This window comes from Mustela nigripes, chromosome 16 (genome assembly GCF_022355385.1).
Source record: "Mustela nigripes isolate SB6536 chromosome 16, MUSNIG.SB6536, whole genome shotgun sequence".
Classification (NCBI taxonomy): domain Eukaryota; kingdom Metazoa; phylum Chordata; class Mammalia; order Carnivora; family Mustelidae; genus Mustela; species Mustela nigripes.
Window position 1 is genome coordinate 44,353,489 of NC_081572.1, and position 19,348 is coordinate 44,372,836.

A 19,348-nucleotide genomic window follows, 5' to 3' on the forward strand; every position below is an offset into this window, starting at 1 on the left:
GTCATGATCTGAGCATCGGGCTCTCTGCTCAGCCGGGAGCCTGCTCCCCCCACCTCTCTTCCTGCCTCTCTGCCTGCCTGTGATCTCTCTCTCTCGTTCAAATAAATAAAATCTTAAAAAAAAATAACACAATATATTAGAAAAGATCCAAGATATTTTTTTCTGCTGTGTTATCTCAAAGAGAGCTGGTGACGCTCCTGCATGTGCAGAACAGGTTGGCTGACTACCTGAGTTTACTTCTCTCACCCTTTTCTGTACCCTGGGTGTTGATTTGGGACAAGGATTTGCCTGCAGACCACCAGGCGAGACTTCTGTAAGCTTGCTTATAGCAGGTCATTCATTCTTTCCCCAGGATGGAGGAAGGAACAGAGTGACCTGAGTGGCCTTGGGTCTGACCTGTGTGTCTCTGAGAGAGGTCCACCTTCCCACCTAAACAATCTAATCTTTTTTTTTTTTTTTAATGTTTTTATTTATTTGAGACTGAGACAGAGTGACACAGAGAGCACAGCAGGGTGGAGAGAGAGAAACTGCTCCTGATGACTGGGGAATCCCGACACAGGGCTCGATCCCAGGACCCTGGGATCATGACCTGAGCTGAAGGCAGTAGCTTAACCCATTGAGCCACCCAGGTGCCCTGCACCTGGTAGATCTAAATGGAGTGTGTGCTCCACACTGCTTTTCAGTGGCGGATCATTGCTCCCAGTTCATGGCAGTAATGACTAATGCCAGTTTGCACACTCCTGGTCTCTTTGCTCCCCTGTGAAAAAAAGGTGTAAAATGTGGAGCCAGTACTATGGGTTCTTGGGTCTTAATCCCTTTAGAGCTTGGCCCACCTCTTTAGCAGACTTCTTTCCTTTGAGCTGGATTCTCACCTGTGGGCTATACACAAAGATATTTGCTGGCCGTAGGGGTGGCCAATACCATATTAACCTGGCATATCTGGGTAATAACAGATTATCTGTTTTGACATATGCTAGAAAGTTTAGGGAAGGCACCTGAAGCTGTGGTTCAGCAGCTCATTGATGTCAGGACAGGTGTCTTTATAATTCTTGCTCTTTCCCTCATGGTCACAAGATGGTTGCAGCAGCTCCAGCCATCACTATAAAGAATGGAAGAAAGTTAAAAGGGGAGGCTGAAAAATCAAGCCTTTAACTTCTGCAGCCTTGCATTATGATAGAAGCAGGCAGTGGGGAGGAGGGCTTGTCTTGGATACTAGATGAGCCTAATTCCCTACAAGAGCTAGAGAGAGAGCGGAATTTATCTGAGTGAAGTCATTACATCTGAAAATTATTCTCAGGGTTTTGTGCTTCTCTCCCTCCAGTGACAAGGATCCTTAACATGATGGGGCTTCTTTTCTTCAGCCCCCAGTGCTCTGATTGGAGGCAACATTGGGCAACATTGCCCTATCTACTCGATGGTTGGTCTGCCCCAACTGGCCCAGCTGTGGCTGAGCTCCGGAAATGGGGGCCTGAAGCCCTGAGTCTTGAGTACATACACTGTTCGAAGGGCATTCTAGGATGTGTCTGCTTTTCTCAGATGGGAACCAGAGAGCTGGGATCCCTTGGAGACCCACCTGAGCTTGGTAAGGCTTTGCCGTATTGGCCTTTACCTGGAGCCTGGGGCTGGGCAGGTGGGAGAGGACTAAAGCCCTCATCACTGCTCTGTGGCCTGGCTGGATTAGGGAGGCCTTTTCATTTTGTCTTCCGCCACAGACCCATAAAGCCCTACCCAAGTGTACAGATACCCATTTCCTCCCACTTCTCCTCAGAGAGAGCACAGAAGCCACGGTAGGCCAGAAGGTCCCTGGCTGCGGCACAGGAAGGTCTCTAGAGTTCCCATAGTGGTGGGGCAAGTGCACTTTCCCATATCTGCTGAGCCTGTGTCCTTGTCCCCCTGCAGGGCCCTCCCATGTCCTGCCCTCTGGCAGCCCCGTGAGCAGAGCAAGGGCTTCCTGGAAGGATTTGAACAGATTTACACACTGGGTGATTCAAGGTCTGTTTCAAAAAAGTACTTCAAGGTTTTGGATTTGTTCCAGTTGGATCGTTTTGAGAAAAATAGAGGGGTTTCATTATCGCTTCCTTGGTTCACTAAATTTTAAACACTTTTTAAAAAATTTTCAGCTGTGGTTCCGTTTGCAGTCCAGGGAAAGCAAGTGTCAGGATTGTTTGGGTTGAGCGGTCTGGTTCAGGTCAGGCTACAAATGTTTACCCTGGGCCAGCCTTGCTGAATGACCCCCGGCTAACCCACCTCCACCCCCAACACCACCATGTCCAGTACACTGGGCGCCACATTGGCAGCAGCCAGAGCTCTGCAACTCATGGTCATTATCTCATCAGATGCTCAGACAGCCCGTGGGGCAGCTTCAGGATAGACGAGGAGGGGGAGGCTGTCCTACACACTTGCAGCCAAGAGGCTTCTGAATCACAGGCCATTCCTCTCCCCTCTGGGTTCAGCATAGAGTAAACCGTTGCCCAAATCACCACGCACAGTGGCTGTCCCCTTTCAGTTTTGGCAGGAGGATTTTTGGTTGCAAGGAATGGAGACCACCAAGGCCAGCTCAAGTACAGGGGTTGCTGCGAGGCTTCTGGTAAAGGTCTTCCGGAAACAGAGGAGACAAGGCTTGTGAGACCCCTGCATCTGGCGTGCCCTTCCTCTGGCTGCACTTACGACCCCACATCTGCACTCAGGGAGGAGGTGGTTGGCCCAACTCATTCCTACTCAGGCTGTCCTTTTCACATCTAGCCTGTATCCCTTCAGATGGCATGGCTACTAAGGGCTGCTTTCCCTTAAAGCAGGGCTGGGACAGCACAGGGGGAAATTTGTATCTCTTACTCAGTAGCCACAGAATTAGATGTTTTGGGTCTGACATAGTAGTGAGTTCCCTGTCACTGGGAGCATTCAAGCAGAGGCTGGCTATTATAGGGAGGATAGTGTGCTTTAGAAATTGAGGTAAATTCAGTACAGAGTTGTTACTATGTGTCCAGAGTTTGCCTCCATACTGGGATCAGGGCTGGGGAGATGGGAATACATGCTATGGCCCAAGATGGAGAAATCCACATGGCCCACAAAAGCTTGGAACCACAGACCTCTGTCTCGTTAGTGCAGAGCTGCAGCCAACAGAACTAATCAGCAGTTCGGTGGCAGCCGTTTTTCCATCAAACCCATATGCTGTTTCCTGACTTCTTAACGCAGCGTGCTATTTATACCAGTAGATCCATTCATTCTTAATGAGCCACGGTTGTGGATTGTAAAATGTTTTATTTTCATACAGGACTGCTCACTGCCCAGAGCCAGCTGTTGCTATGCCACCTTCCTTCTTTCTCTGTTCCTAAGAAATTAGCATTTTGGAAGCTCCTTGGAGCGCTCAGCTGCCCTCTCCCACTCCCGACTCACCAACCCCCCCCCCCCAAATATGTCCCCAGCCAGACTCTGGACTTGCCATTTCTGTCGCGTTCTGGACTTGCCAACATGGCCCATGAACTCCCTGCAGCCTTCGGAGCAGCTGGGAGGGTGTGTTCCTTGCAGGGGGCCAGGCTGGCTGAGGCTTGAAGAAGGAGGCAGAGGATGGCAGAGCAGGAGGGCTTCCATGTTGGGAAGTGGGATGCCATCTGTCCTCTGAGGGTTGGACATTTGCCTGTGTTTGAGGTTGCAACTCGATCTGGCTCACTGGTTTAAGTTCACTGATAACTTTTTTAAATGCGAAGAGTTCTTATTATTTGAAAAGATATGGAATTCTGGCTGTTTTAAACATCAGAAAGTCTGCTGACTGCCCCCTCCCTGGACAAATTGGACCAGCTGAGGCAGCTTCCCTCTTCACACTGGGCATGCTTTCTTGGGTTGGCCGAAGTCCCCACCCCTCCTTGTTGTCTCTTGCCACTCTGATTACCACCCTTCCAGCGTTATTAAGAAGAAACTGAAATAGTTCTTGTTTCCACATCCCTATTGAAAAGAGAGAGCCTAGGAATTAGACCAACGGGAACATCTGTTGCAACAAAAGTGGGCACACTGCTCTGCGGAAATAAATACTCATATCCAGAAATATGATAAATATATCAAAATAAATATCATGCCCAGCCCACCTCACCCACTGACACTGCCAGCTGACCTGTGGAAAGCAGAGCTTGACAGCCTCACATCTGTGCCTCCCCACCCCCAATCCTGGCCCCAGGCTAGGGAAATTAGTTTTTGGAAGTCTTCCTTCCTCTCTGGGCTCGGGTTGCCCCAGGAGTAGGATGGAGATGAGGGGGCCGGGACACTCTGTTGTCTTCCAGCTTTGGTATCTTACTGTTCCAAATCCAAGGGAAGGAAACTTTCTGGAGAAATTTCTGGCAGGTGGTGAAGGAGCTCACAGATCTTACACTGAGGCTGCCCCTCCCGCAGAGACCAGCCCCATCTCAGCACTGGCCCTGCCCTCCCTGTGCACGCACACACAAGCACACACGCGCAGGTGCGCAGGCGCGCAGGATCCCGGGAGCTTTAGAGAAGAGGCTGGAGACACTGTCTTCTGAGTGTCTGAGAGGGCGTCAGGCGTCCCTCACTGCAACCCATAAATGCCTGACTCCGGTCTGCATAGTGTAGGTCAGCTGTCTGGCTCCAGAAGACCAATAAATGAGAAAGGGTCATCGTGCTGTGTGGAGCTCCCCCAGCCATTTGGGGAGCTAGATGCCTTCCTTCTCCACAGGCAGGGAAGACCAGGGGGTTGGCGCTCAGCGGGCAGTCTTCCCATGTGGCTGCCATTCCTGCACGCTCTGAGGGCCCGGGGACTGTTTGCCTGAAGGTCTGTGCAGGTGAAAGAGGCCGGCCTCAGGCTTCGGTGCTGAGCAGCCAGATAAAACCAGCAAGGATGGTCGCTGCCAAGGCTTGCTTGCATGGTTTCTCACCGTAGCCTATGCCAGGCGGGGGGCATTCCTTGTTTCGTGGAATCTCCTGACAACTGGGGCAGAGTGAGCCATGTCCTACTGTGGTCCCATGTTACAGTAGGGCACCGAGAGGTCAGATAATCTCAGTGTGGACAGAAAGATGCCCTCCGCATTTAGGAAACTCTGCCCTTTCCCCAAATCTCAGGGAAGTAGAGGCCCGGCTACCTTTTTTTGTGGCTGTTTTCAAAGAGAATCCCATGCATACTAATTTGTCCTGACCTTCAGAGCCCTTGGTGAAGCCAAACGCTAGCCCGATGCCAGTGGGTGTGAATGCGGGGGGGGGGGGGGGGCTTCCCAAGAACAGAAGCCTGAAACTTCAGTGAACTATGGGCTCCCACTGCTGCACCCCACCCCTACCCCAGCAGCACCCCCTGCCTGTCCTGGGCATCCTCCTTCGCTTGGGGATTGACTTCCCAAGAGCAGAAGGTCCTCCTTAGCCATACCACAGAGGTCAGGGGCATGGCTGTCCATTCTCATTTGTCCAAGCCCAGTGTCCGCCTCAGTTAATTGGATGATTCCAACTCCAAGGCAAGGTCTTGGGCTTCCTTGTCCCCACTCCCACCCCATCTGAGCCAACCCTGGGGAAGCAGCCCCCACAGTCAGCCTCTGGCTTCTGTTAATGGATGTGTGCTGAACTTCCACTTGGGGGGCCTGGGCGGGGCTCCACCCTGTGCCATGAAGCACACCCTCTCCAGCCACTCACCTGTGTCACCGCAGAAACCTACAATTCAACTCTGCCCACTCTAGATTTCTCAGCCTCTAGGAACCTAGGTGATGTGAATAAACCCAGGCCCACCTGCCCTATCCGACACCAGTAAAGCCCAAGGAGAAAGCTGTGCCATCATAGGTGAAGGCTGGCCTGGCACATAGGCTGAGCTGATTCCCCACTGCTGGCCCAGGAGCCGCAGCAGGGATAGGAGAGTCCATCTACCCAGATTTCCATACAGGACCGGGGGCCGGGCCTCTCCTGCCTCACTTGCTTCTGGGTCCACCTGGGGTTCAGGTAGTCCTGGCAGCCCATCCCCCACACTCAGGCTCTGAGCACAGACCCCATGGCCCTGAGCCTCTGCTCAGGTAGGGGAACTGGAGGGATGAACCCAAAAGCCAAGAAGGCTGGACCGTGAGGGAATGGGACAGAGAGGCCTGGGGAAAGAAAGAGACAGAGACCCAACGACAGACGGGCAGAGACGCTGAGAGACGAGACTGTAGAGTGAGAACCTGACCACAAACAGAGGAACCAAGGGAAAAACCCAGGAAGACCCAGAACACAAAGACACACAAGACATATAAGTCAGGAAAGAAAGATAAGAGAAGCAAAGGCAGAGAGAGATTTTTTAAAAAACATCAGCAAAAAAGGAGGCCCAAAGAGACAAAAGACAAAAGCCCAGAGACCCATAGAGACAGAAGGAGAGAGAGCTGTGGGAAGGAGAGAAGCAAGGCACATTTTGGATCCCAGCAAAGGCAGGAGATATTCATTCACTTGGTTTCATCTGTGCTATAAATCAGCAGCAATAAGCCGCCAGAGAGAAATAGTGCAGAGCACACCCAAAGCCAGACCTCACTCCTAGGTGCCTGAGCCTGAAGCCTTTCTGTTGAGCCAGCGGGGCTGTCCAGGCCCCAAAGAAGCCCACCGCCTGGCCGTTGCCTTTCCTGTTCTCTGTCAGGGATGCCAGACACACCCTAGCCCCAGCATTTCTGTCCCAGCGTTTGTGTCTAAACTCTGCCTGGTTTTAAATTCCACCTCTTCCAAGAAGCCTTCCCTGACTTCCCTTCTTCTTGAACACTCTGCCTCCGCAGAGAGTATCACGTTCACTCTGGAGGAAGCTGTTCTTATCTTCCATCCTCCCCCTCCCATTCTATCTGGGGCTCCTCCACCAAGGGCAGGACCACAAGATTTCAATGCTGGCGACCACATCACTATTGATTTGAGGATTCGTCTTCATTATCCAGCGCCTCCGGTCTGTCTGTGAGCCCAAAGAAAGGAGTTAATTAAAATCAATGATGAAGGAACAAGCAAGCACAGGAAACTCTCCACTCCCCAACTCTCAGTTCCCAGCTTCGTCTGTGCTGTCGCTACTGATGTCCCTGGTGGCACCCCAGACGGGAGACCAAGGAAGAAGGCCTCCCTGAGTGCCATATGCTCACCCCGCTCTCTGAGGTTATCCTGTGATATTTCCACCTCACAGATGAGGAAACGAAGCTTAGGGCAGTCAGGGAGCTGGCAAGCAAAGGTCACAGATCTCCTGACTCTGGGGTCTGGGAGAGAGGGAGGTGGGCTCTGTCCCTCTCTGGCTTCCCAGGATCCATCCCTATGAGGACAGGTTCCCCCGGACTTGGATTTGATGGGGGGTTTTTGTTCTTTTTTTTTTTTTTAATATTTTATTTATTTATTTGACAGGCAGAGATCACAAGTAGGCGGAGAGGCAGGCAGAGAGAGAGGAGGAAGCAGGCTCCCTCCTGAGCAGAGAGCCTTATATGGGGCTCGATCCCAGGACCCTGAGATCATGATCCGAGCCAAAGGCAGAGGCTTTAGCCCACTGAGCCACCCAGGTGCCCCTGGACTTGGATTTGAAAGAAGAGCAGACTGTGTGTGAACAGTGCCTCAGGCCCGCCCCCCATCATCTCCTGCCCAGGGCCTACCCACCCCATGTTTGCGACAACCAGCCTCTGACCGCTCCCCCCCAATCTGTCTGTCCTTGGCTCAGGCTGAGGCCACCAGCAGCCTGGCTTGGCCCACCTGAGTGTCCTTCAAGAGGGAGGAGGCTGTGAGGAGGCGCCTGCTGGGTCCACCCCTTCTGGAACCGGAGCTGGCTCGTCACCACCTTGCTGACCACCATCCAGTCCTACTGTCTCTATTCACTGCTGCATCCTCTCCTGGGGAGGTTTTTCCAGGAAGCGGGCCGGTATTTCCTGCGTGTCTGCTTGACCCAAAGCTCAGTGCTGGGGGCCGAGGAAAGGAGGCAGATGCGGATTTTGAGGCGGGGCCCTGACCTCAAGCGGTTCCTGGTACAGTTGGGGGAATCAAGACAGTCATTCATAGGAAAAGAAATGCAATGCCGGGCAGTGTCTGAGGGGCCTGGAGAGCTGCCCCAGCAGTCATGGGGAGAGTGAGGAAGGGCCTGTCTCCCATTTCCCCTTCCCCCAGGGCCGAAGACACTTTTCAATAGAGGCACAATTTAGCTGGGCTTCTGGGGGGATGAACTGGAATTGAATTTTTAAAAATATTTACAGGCCTGCATAGCCTTTTGTCCTACTGGATCTTATTTCCTCGGGGTTGCTCTTGTCTCTGTTTCACAGAGGAGAAGATTGAAGCTCAGGGAGATGAAGGTCTTTGCCCAGGAGTGTCCAAGGCAGGGCCAGGACTCAAGCCTGGATGTGGGGAGGGAGCTAGAAGTCTGTCACTCACATCACAGTGCCTGCCTCTGACAGTTTCTCTGGAGAGAAACCCAGAAAGCCTGCATTGGGAAGACAGCAGAGGAGGTGGCTCGCCTTGAGGGGAGGCCTCCTGAGGGAGCAGAGCACGGAGGGCAAGGGCAGACTGGGGAGTGCCCTGCCCGCTGGGAGGGGAGGAAAGAGCAGAGGTCTCAGAAGGAAATCCTAGCCCAGCCTGCAAATGACCTCTGAAACATCTCGTCTCTCTGGCACAACCTAGGAATCCATGTCCCCCTCCCCCAGAGAAGGTGAGTCCACCCCTGTGAGGTTGGTCCTGGCACCAAACACAGTAAGGCCAGTCCTGCAGCAGGTGGTGTGGAAGTTGAGTTCCGGAAGAGTCCCTCAAGCAAAAGGCCCCTCCCATGTGCCAGATGCCGCCTGTGTTACCAAGTGAATGCTCACAAGAAAGCCAGAAAAGGACCCAGCAGAACCAGTGCCCCTTCACCACCCCATACCTCCCCACTGCGACCACCAGACAGAGCCCCAGACTTGGGAGGCCCCTCAGTGGGATTTCAGGCTGCAGGCCCCGCCCTCTTTGTGGGAGATACAGCTTCTCTCCTGTCCCGGTGGGGATAGTTCCAGTGCTGCCCTCTGCAGCCTGGTAGGCAGGGTAAGGCTAATTGGGGACGTCTATGCATTCCCCGGGGCCTTCTCATCTTCCCTTTACATTAAAAAAAATTATTTTGGTTTTAGTATGCAAAATTTTCCACCATCTGCTTTGCCTTGGCAGAATGTTTGCTGAAAATATCTCTCTTCCTCTCTAATTCCCATCATTTCTGGGGGCTTTGGAAGCCTCCAAGTGGAACAGCAGCAGCTCGCTAGTGCCTCCCAGGCTCACGGGCTGTTGCTGTGCCAGCAGGCGGATGTTGTGGCCCAGAAGTCACATCTCCCCACCTCTCAGCCAGAGAGGGACCCTGGGGGCCCTCCACCAAAGAAACACAGCCGACCTGAGGTTGAATCCTAGGGCTCAGACTGAAGAGCTGTCCAGGTTGGTCTCTTTGTGTGTGATAAAGCCCTGAGAAATGCCCAGGGCCACAAAAAGAGGGGGTAGCCGAGAAGAGCCAGGAACTATGTCCCCCCCAAATCCCAGTGCAGTATTTGGAGGTCAAGTGGCCAGCATCCTGTCTGTCGCCTGGACCATCCCAGGCAAGGTGTCTTCACAGGACAGCAGCTGCTCCACGTGTCCTTTGAGGCAGTCAGGAAAGACTTTTCAAAAGGGAAAACTTCCCCCCACCTTCATGTACCAAAACTCTGAGTTTCCATGGTGACAGTCAAATTGCAAATCCATCCAAGAGTGAGCCAGGGAAAAAGAAAAAGCTGGCCTGTCCCCCAGAGAAGCTAGCCACTGCTAAGGATGAGAGCTGAGCAGAGTGGGGCAGCCCTTCTGGGGCATGATGGGAAAATCTCAGGGATGCCAGCTCCCCCAGCAGAGGGTCCTGGGTCTAGGGCCGCGGGGGTGGGGGAGGCCCTCCTTCCTCCCTGCCCTCTGGCAGAGCCCGGGTGAGTCCATTTGTGACTCCTCCTCCTCCTTGGGCAGATGAGTGGGACCGTCTTGTCCCTAGTGCTTTCCCATCTTCGATCTGAAAAATCAGGCGTGGGCTGAACACAAGCACTCATCAACAAGCCATCTTAGACTGTCTTGGGGGAATTAGAAGGGAAAAATCAGCCTTCAGACACACAGAGTGTTTTGTTGAGGATGGAAGAGCAAGGGCCAAAAGATTTATGAGCCTAAAAGCTTCTTTAATAGACCTGGAAGATTTACGATCACAGCTGCCATGCGGCGAAAAAGGTGGCAATCGGCAATCGAATGGCAGATTAGCCAAGATTTAGGTTTTATGGCGACAGTCAGAGGGGGAGGAGGAAGAAACACTTCTTCCCCTGCTGCAGGAGGAATGTTGGGGTACATAGTGTTTGCACTGGGTCCTGTCCAGGTACATTCTCAGCAGTGTCTTCTTGGTGTGTTTCTTTCCCACCGACAGTAAATACCAAGGCCAGGTGTGGACACTACTCGCTTCCTTCGGTTTCTTTGTTTCAAGCAGAGTTTATTACAGTGGATTAGAATGGGATTGGGTTTGCACTACCAAGACCTCGAAGCTGAGGTCTGGCCCCAGTTCAGGGTTCCAGACACAATGAGCCAGGGAGGCATGGCCTAGGGGGATGAGTCTTGTCGACTGCCTGGTTCCCTGCCCTGTGACACCTTTGTGAGCTCAGCTGTCATCTGGAACTGTTTCCCCTTTCCATGGCTATGGCCATTTGGGGTCTGTAAAAGGAGACAAAGAACAAGTCAACCGCCTAACTTGCCTAGCTTGAGGAGGACTTATTTTTTTATAGAACTTGAACAACCTGGGCACATGGGACTAGGCAACATGGTGCCCGAACTAGCCTCCAAGTTTGGGATGCTTGGGACAAGACCCACCCCTCACAACAAAAGCTGCTCCCCTGGTGTAACACGAGACTGTCTTCTTGCAATTTAAGCTCACTCTGGGACCTGCGTGACCCCACACTGCATGTGCAGATGACGGGCCAGGGAGGAGGGTGAAGGAGCAGGATAAATGATCTTGCCACCAAAACCTGAGTCCGAGACACCTTCTCCCATCGTCTCCTTCTCCAGAAGCCTAAGTAAGATTGGGCAGGATGGGGACACCTGGGTGGCTCAGTCGTTAAGCGTCTAGCTCTTGGTGTTTTGCTCCCTTGGTCACCTACACAGTAGCGCAAAAGGACCCCGGCCTTGTTTCAACACTGGAGAGCTGCCTGTCCCCCCTGTCCCTATTGACCATAGGGGAGACAGAGCATTCCAAGTCAGGAAGAATGACTACATTATGCATAAGCAGAGACTCAGGGAAGCCATTTGGAAATCAACCCCAGCTCTCCCCAGGGACTCCCCTCTGCTTAACAGGCTGCCAGTCCCTCTTCTGTTGGGAGGACACCACCTCCCTGATTTCTTTGCAGCTGCCCCAAGGGAGACCCGGGGAGCTGCTCTCAGCCTCCTGCCCACCTCCCACTCCCTTTGTCCAGGGACCCCCAGGGCAGATGCCTCATCTGTCACCAAGTGAGTCAAAAATATGTCAATGCTTACAAAACCAACACCCGTGAGGTCCTGTAGATGGAGTCATGATCAAAGACACCCCATCTGGAACCTGCAAAGCAGCTGCAGAATAAATCAGGCCTTTGCACTTCTCAAATACTATAAAGGGGCATATGGACCCCCAGCCCCTCTGAATCCCAGGCTACATCACAAAAGCCCTCAAAGCCAAACCAGAACTCTTTTTCTGGGGAAGGCCAGGAGGGAAAGAGAGCAGAAAAGGAAAAAAAATCCTTGAGCAGCTAGAGGAAGGAAAAGCTGGGAACAGTCACGTTAGCATCACTGTTGTCCCTCCCACGTGGGTCAGGCTGTGTGCAAGAAGTGCGCCAGCCTCATTCACCAATGCACTTTGGCCCTGCCCCCCAGGATCCCAGCAGTCTGCTGGGGAAGCACATGCACACACACACACACACACACACACACACAGACGTATGCACACACATGCACACTGAAAGCAGACAGTGGCTGTAGCAGAATACCTAGAGCATTCAGCCAGCCAGTCTCAGGTGAGAGGGAAGGCTCCCTGGAGGAGACAGGCGCCTGGCTGGCTCAGTCGGTACAGCATGGGACTCTTGACCTTGTAAGTTCGAGCCCAAAGTTGGGTGTGGAGATTACTAAAAGAACAAATCAGTAAACAAAAAGTACCCAGGAGAAGAGGCACGGGCAGGGAATTCTGAGCAGTAGGAAGTGAGTTGCTGGAGGAGGTACTAACTGGCAGTTTGGGAAGAACCCAGTTGTGTAGAGAAGCCTGAGTAAGATTGGGCAGGATGGGGGCGCCTGGGTGGCTCAGTGGTTAAGCGTCTGCCTTTGGCTTAGGTCATGATCCGGGAGCCTGGGATCGAGCCCCGCATTGGGCTCCCTGTTCAGCAGGGAGTCTTTCTCTCTCTCTGCTGCTCCCCAGCTCATGCTCTGTCTCTTTCTTTCTAATAAATAAATACGATCTTAAAGAATGAAAGGGTAGGCTAGGATGTTCGTGTTAGCTGGAGCATTCCCCTCCATGCCAAGAGAGGTGCCCACAGGTGGGGCCCCGGTGAAAAGCGAATGTAGGAGTCCGGACTGGAGACACGGAGGTTTGGAGCTAAGCAGGCGACCATGGTGAGGAGGCCACTGGTTGGAGAACCACTCAGTGGGCAAAGCGGGCAGAATGTGGGGATGGGGAGATGGAAGAGTCAAGCAGTCATCAGGACTGCTTCCCGAAGCACCTTTGTACCAGACGCTCTGCCAAGGCCGCACGGGGTAGAGAATCTCCTAGAGCTGGAATGGTTGGCCAGCTCCGTCCCTCCGGTTGCCAGATTCAGTGACCTATGACTCCCTTTGCTGAAGGCACAAAGGCTTTCCAGAAGGCCCTAGAAGCTCCATGGCCTGGGTCCTCCTGCAGCTGCTCTTGTACCCCAGGGGATTTCCCTGCCTGACCACTGTCCTTCCTGCAGGATGCTGACGCTGGCTCAGCGCTTTCCCCTGCACATGGCTCCACAGGGAGCCTGACCCGTCACATGAAGCCTCTCAGCCACCCTGGGCATGGACTGACTTGATTTCCGATCTCGTCACCCACCCCACTCCATGGGTCTCTGGGGCTCGGAGCTTTTGGGCAGTCGTGCTCTCTGGGCAGCGGACACTGTGCGGGGCAGAGTGCCCAGCCTCTCCTCCCTTCCTTCTGGACCCAGCACGTTGCCCTCCCTGGCAAGGCACATGGACTCACACCCCATCCACCGAGTCAGTGCCCCGTGAGAGTGGTTTACCCATGACCCCAGACCTTCTGTGCTGTGTGGTACTTGGTATGAGGATGACATCACCTAATTAAACGTTACGTAAACTGCTGGAAAGAGCCAGGAAAAGACAGAGTTGTTTCATTAAAACCAGGACTTCCGAAAGTCTTGAGAGAAGCGATGTGCTTAAAAAAGCTATTGAATCAGGTGTGGGCAGGACAACTGTAAAAAGCAGGAGAAAGAAATGGAAAAGCAGAGAAGGATCCTGCATTCATCCCGCTTTGCTAATGTCTCTAAGCTGTGCTCCAGTGTAGAGACCCCGTGCCTGGGGAGAACAGATACCGCCATACAGACACAGCTTAGACACAGAAGACCCTGTGGGCCCGATCTCAAAGCAGCCCCCAATCCCTCCATCAAAAGATGGGTGAATGGGTATACATGTCTATGCTTAAAATTAAAATAGAATGTTTAATCTATGAATATATCCGGTATTATGACTCCCACTGTTGATCCACTGGCCAAATGTGGTGCCATGTAGTCCAGAAAAGAAGGTTTCTACCACAGCAGGTGTTTGCTAGGAGAGCTCCCTCTCCTCCCCTCTCCTGGGACTCCAGCCCCACCAGCCCGGCTCCCGTTTATGTTCACAAGACCCCACTGTACATTCCTGGATGAACTGGGACGAGTGCCCAGGCCTGCCGGCTCCCAGTTCATTTCTCCCAGCAAAATCAGAGGGGTAGAGCCATTCTGCCAGAGAGTGACCCCAGCCCTCCCACTTAGCACCTTGGGCAAGTGCCTTGGCTTCCTCACCCGCAAGCCCCGTGTTTGGGGTTGTCCAGAAGCTTGAGCAAGCTAGCAGCTGTCAAGTGCCTGGAGTGCTCTATAAGGGTTGGCGAGGACCGGATATTTTGTACCTGTAACACAGCCTCAGCACAAGGTAGAGGGGCGTGGCCTTACACCCTGAGTGTGGCCAGGTGCACGTCTCAGAGCAGTTGTGCCTGCAACCCAAGGGGATAATCGGCTTCTACCAGAGCAAGAGGATCTTGAGTCTGCCAGTGGGACAGGGTCACCTATGGAGACGGCCAGCTGTAGGGAGGTAAGCCTGAGGCCCAGCCTCTTCACACCAGCACTCACCTCTTTGGCTGACAGAATGGAGGACCCTGCCATTCCGCTCCCCAGGCCACTGTTTCTGTATCCCAAACACAAGGACCAGCCAAGGTTCCATGGCAGTTTGTCCCGGCAGAAGGGAGGCCTGCCCCAGGCCCTCTGCCTGATGTGCCTACTAGTAGTGACCAGGAAGGGTAACCTCTCATGCTGGCGTCTGTTCTTTCCAGTGGTTTCCAGTGACAGTGACTCAGATCTCAGCACCTCTAGCCTGGAGGACAGACTTCTTCTGACAGGGGTCAGGGAGCCCACAGGTGCCAAGCCCTTCGGAGAAGCAGGTAAGCAGAACAAGGACACTGCTTGTTCCTGAAGCCCCTCATGCCGATGGCACGGCTGCTTCCTCAGCTCGTGGCCACCCAGCTGGTGTCTGCGGAACTGTTCTTGACAGGGGAGGAGGGGGGCGTGGGGCTGGGATGACCAGGAGCTAAGCATTAGCTTCTCTGCAGAGCGGGACATAGAGGAGACCCAGATGGATCGGCAGAGGCAAAGGGAGGATGGCAGATCTAGCACACCTGCCTGCACACCTGGATCCCCGCTAGGCTCCCAGCGAGCATCCCCAGGGTGAGATTTTTTTTGTCTCATGAGTGATAAGAGCTGTGAACATCAGGTAGAAAGTGCCTTGGTCTAGCTCGGCTCTGCCGTGAAATCACGGTGGGGCCCTGATTAATACATATCTTTACCTCTTGGGCCTCTGTCTCCCAGAGCATGTGGTCCCTAAAGTGTTTTCTGAGTTTGACCTCTCTGAGCTGGCCTCTATGACCTTGTCATATGAAAGAGAGTTAATGGAGCCTGGAGGCTAGTGCAGAGAAGACCTGGGGACACACTTTTCTTTCCTTTAAACCTACAGAGGGCCTTCCTGAGAAAAGGACCAGGTCAGTTAGAATTACTCCAGAGGGTAGAAAACTGGGGTATTTGAAAAACATTTCAGGGAAGCTGATTTTAATGCATAAGCAGAGAGCTTTATAATAACTGTCCCAAACTGAAAGGACATGCCTCAGGGTGTTGTCCTGGGACCAAGGTGGGGTGATCTGCCAATGCCAATATGGAGGAAATTCCTGATGGGGATGGCAGTTCAGGCTGGATCAGAGCCGGCAGATGCCTGGCATGCACACTTCCGCTTCCGCTCCAGTGCCCCTAGCAGACATTACTAGTCGATCTCAGGACTCTCCCACAGAGCCTGATATGGCCTCAGAAGCCTCCTCAGCACACTGTTCCAAGTGGTCATTACCAGTAGGTGGAGACCACACAGGAGATGACACTGGCTTCTGGACTAGACAATCTCTGAGCCCTCTCAGTCTAAAGAGTCTAACTTAGAAGAGTATGAAGGACACTCACCTGCCGGCCTTGGTTTCTGCGGCAGATTTTATATGCCCCCGCATCCCCCACCCCCCACAGAGCACTGAACCCTCCCTCATACCAGCTCTCAGCCATGACCAAGGGAGTGTGGTAGGTAGGAAGAGATGGAGCACAGAGTAGTACAGGCCTCACCTCTGTGCTCTCTGCTTGGCCACGAGGTAACAGCTATACATAAGGGAAGAGTACTTAGTTAATAAAGGCAGCAATTAATAACACCACTGGGGGGCCCCGGGGGGGTTCGTCAGTTGGGCGTCTGCCTTCCCTCCACTCAGGTCATGATCCCAGAGTCTGGGGATTGAGTCCCGCATCAGGCTCTCTGCTCAGCTCAGCTCTCTGCTCAGCTGATGCTCTGCATCAGGCTCTCCCACTGCCCCTCTCCCAACATGTGTGCTTGCTCTCTCTTGCTCATGCTCTCTCTCTCTCTCTCAAATAAATAAATAGAGTCTAAAAAAAATAACGAAAACAAACACTGGGGAGCACCCAGCTGGGTCAGGCCATAGAACATGTGACTCCTGATCTCAGGGTCAAGTTCAAGCCCCATGCTGGTGTAGAGACTACTTAAATAAACAAACAAACTTTTTTAAAAATCCCATTGAGTTAGTGAATATGTACACCCTTCCCCCTCAATCAGTGAAGGCAGGAAAAACTCATCATTGCTAGTTTTCATGCTGGTGACTTGTTCCTTGCTGAACCCACCTGAAGGCCTAGGCAGTGACCTTTGTATATCCTGGACCAGCCAGTACTGGTCAGAGGGCAGGGTCTCCTGAGAACATGGCAGCCATGTGGGGCAGCAGGTAAGGGACTCTGGGCAGACAATCCCACAGACACCTAGCACAGTTCCAAATGAGAGGATTTTTTTTTTTAAGGTTATTTTTATTTTTATTTTTTATTTTTTTGACAGAAAGAAATCACAACTAGGCAGAGAGGCAGGCAGAGAGAGAGGGGGAAGCAGGCTCCCTGTCGAGCAGAGAGCCCGATGTGGGGCTTCGATCCCAGGACCCTGGGATCATGACCTGAGCCAAAGGCAGAGGCTTTATCCCACTGAGCCACCCAGGCACCCCAAGAAGATTTTATTTTTTTACCTATTTTTAAGTAGACTGCACTCAGTGTGGAGCCCAACATGGGGCTTGAACTCATGACTGTCAGATTGAGATCTGAGCTGAGATCAAGAGTCAGACGCTCAACCAACTGAGCCACCCAGACGCCCCCAAACTGAGATTTTAGATCAGCTCCTTATCAGGCTGAAATTATCCCCAACTCAGTTCATGGTCCCTTGCAGGTGGCAGCATGGAGTCCCCCAAGATGGGGCCCCCCCGCCGGCCCAGCCCCCTCTCCAGGAGCCAGAGCAGTCTGGCCAGTGAGACTGGGACCAGCTCTGCAGACCCACAGGGCACCTCACCCTGGCCAGACCCGAAGAGCCCCGGTGAGTACCAGGCTGCTCCTTCTAACGCACCCACCTCTCCCTTTTCTGCTTCCCCATGGTCCTCCACCCAAACCACAGTGCTAGGTGACGTTCGCAATTCTCTGTTTATTGAGCGTTGTGCTGGGCACGGGGGGATCCGAAGTGAGCCAGACCCCTCTCCTGCCTGCAGTGAACCAACCCGGGCAACTTGGGAGCATCATGCAGTGGGTTCAGGCAGTGTGAGAGACCTTGGTTCTGCCCCCAGTCTCCTTCAAGAAAGAAGCCCCAGCTGGACTTGGCACCTCTGGGCCAGGAGCCGTGGGCACGCAGCCCATGCATTCATCAGCTGGCAGCTGACCCCCCACCACCCCGCCCAGTAGTGACTCTCCCACAGGCTGTGTGTGCTGGCAGCAGCCCCCCACACACACACTGGGAAGCCTTGTGGGAGCTCTCACCCGCTCCCTGTCTTCCCTCCTCCCCTTTCTCCTGCCTCGATGGTGCCAAGAAGCTACAGGCTAGGGCATTTAAGAGAGGTCACAGGTGAGCAGATCTCTGGAGAGGGAGGCCCCGGGGCCGTGTATGTGGAGTGTACCCTCTCCCCTCCTTCTCCTGAAATCCCCCGCAGAGGACAGTCTGGAATCAGCCACGTTTTAGTCCCAGCCGTGCCACCCACAGACACGTGAACCTGGGCAAACCATCAGATTTAGCCATATGAAATTGCCTCTTTATAGATCAAAAATAGTCAGATGTTGGCATCGATATGACTCAATCTAATATTTGATCTCTCTGCATCCAGTTCCATGATTGCTAATGTGGGGACCATGCTGTGTTCCTCGTGGGGCTGGGGGTGGATGGGAGAAATGCAACATTCTCGTGGAGTGCGTCCCCTAAGTAGGTCTTCAGCAGATAGCCAGTAAGGCTATCTGTGTGTCCCAGGGCATAGAAGGGGCCCCAGGGCTTGCGGAACAAGCTCGGGGAAGTTTTGCATTACCACACCATTCCCAAAGTTCAGGCTGTCGCTGGGGAGGGATCCAACCTCTGCTCACCCTATAGTGGCCTTTTTTTTCCTCTCCCCTAAAGGCAAAAGGCCTGCCTGGGCAATTCCCCGTTGCTGACACGACCTCCGAAGGGCCCGCCTGCCTGCTCCAGCAGAGACGTGTTTGGTGCACGGAGCCGACTTTGCAGTGGAGGAGTTCGAGAGAGAAAGCGAGCTGGGAGAGTCTGGTGAGCAGTCTGGAGCCCTCAGCTGGACAGCCCTGTTGGACGTGACCTCCGACTCAACCAACCAGTGTTTGGGGGCTGAGTCTCCTAACCCCCACTCAGTGCCTTTCTGCCCCCTTCTTCCCTGGGAGCCCTCCTCCCTGCCCCCCCCCCCGACAGCCACCCCACTCAGCCCTGACCTTTATTTATTGCCCTTCCCTTGCACCCTCCCCCAGTCTACCTCCATATTCATTTTAAGTTTGGTCTTGTCTTGGGGTGGGCCGGAAGGGCCTGCAGACCGGCCTTATGGGGCCCTCCCATATGCACTGCAGCAGGCACTGGGCTGGGCTTTCTCCTATTAATGGAAGAAGAACCCATTACCCTTCAAAACTGAGCTTGGACCCTAGAGATGAGCAGTGGGTCCTAGAGGGTGCTGGGTGAGAGGCTTGCCCACCCTTCCGCCTCCCGAGGACTCTGGGAGCAGAAGCAGCACCCTCCTTGGCTCAAGATTGGCTCAGGTGCTGCTGTCGAATGCTGGCCCTTGCTTGGGTTTCTGGGGACTCCTCTGACAGCCTCCCCAGGTTCTGCTCAGCCTCTCTCCAGCTCGTGGAGCCTGGAAGGGCTCTGGGGGATACGGTGAATTCCCTCATTGAAGAGCAGTCTTCAGCTGCGTCCCCAGCTGGGGGACAAGTCTCCCCTAAGCCTTTAAAATTCACTCCTCTTCAGTGGCTTCGGTTGGGCATGAAAAATAATTTAGATGGTGAGCAAATGCTTCTGAAAAACCCTTCCCTGAAGACAGAGCTTGAGAGAGAGAGAGAGAGAGAGAGAGAGAGAGAGTGTGTGTGTGTGTGTGTGTGTGTGTGTGTGTGTTGGTATCCCCATCTCTCCATCCGGCCACTCTCCCACTGCCCCGTACTCCTGTTCCTCGAAGGGCCTTCTCTCCGGGCTCTCAGGCCCCCACCGTTAGCTTTTTTGCCCTTGCCGCTGGCAGGTGGTAAAAAGACATACTGTTTCTCTGTGACAAGTTATGCTTCAAAATCTGTAACAATAAAGATTAGAATTTGCATTGAGCCGGTGTGTGGCCCCAAAG

The 19,348-nt window shown here is 53.4% G+C and overlaps 1 protein-coding gene across 5 annotated transcripts in view; it reads left to right on the top strand.

The window, feature by feature from the left end:
* The window catches only part of RPH3AL (rabphilin 3A like (without C2 domains)), a 141,099-nt gene extending 121,771 nt beyond the window's left edge, over window positions 1-19,328 (top strand). For all 5 annotated transcript variants that reach the window (XM_059380349.1, XM_059380348.1, XM_059380351.1 and 2 more), the window contains 3 exons: window positions 14,471-14,578; window positions 16,936-17,079; window positions 18,139-19,328. In XM_059380349.1, coding sequence (XP_059236332.1) covers window positions 14,471-14,578; window positions 16,936-17,079; window positions 18,139-18,173 — 287 coding nt within the window. In that variant the 3' untranslated portion in view covers window positions 18,174-19,328. The remainder of the gene's footprint in view (window positions 1-14,470; window positions 14,579-16,935; window positions 17,080-18,138) is intronic.
* The last annotated feature ends 20 nt before the right edge of the window (window positions 19,329-19,348 follow it).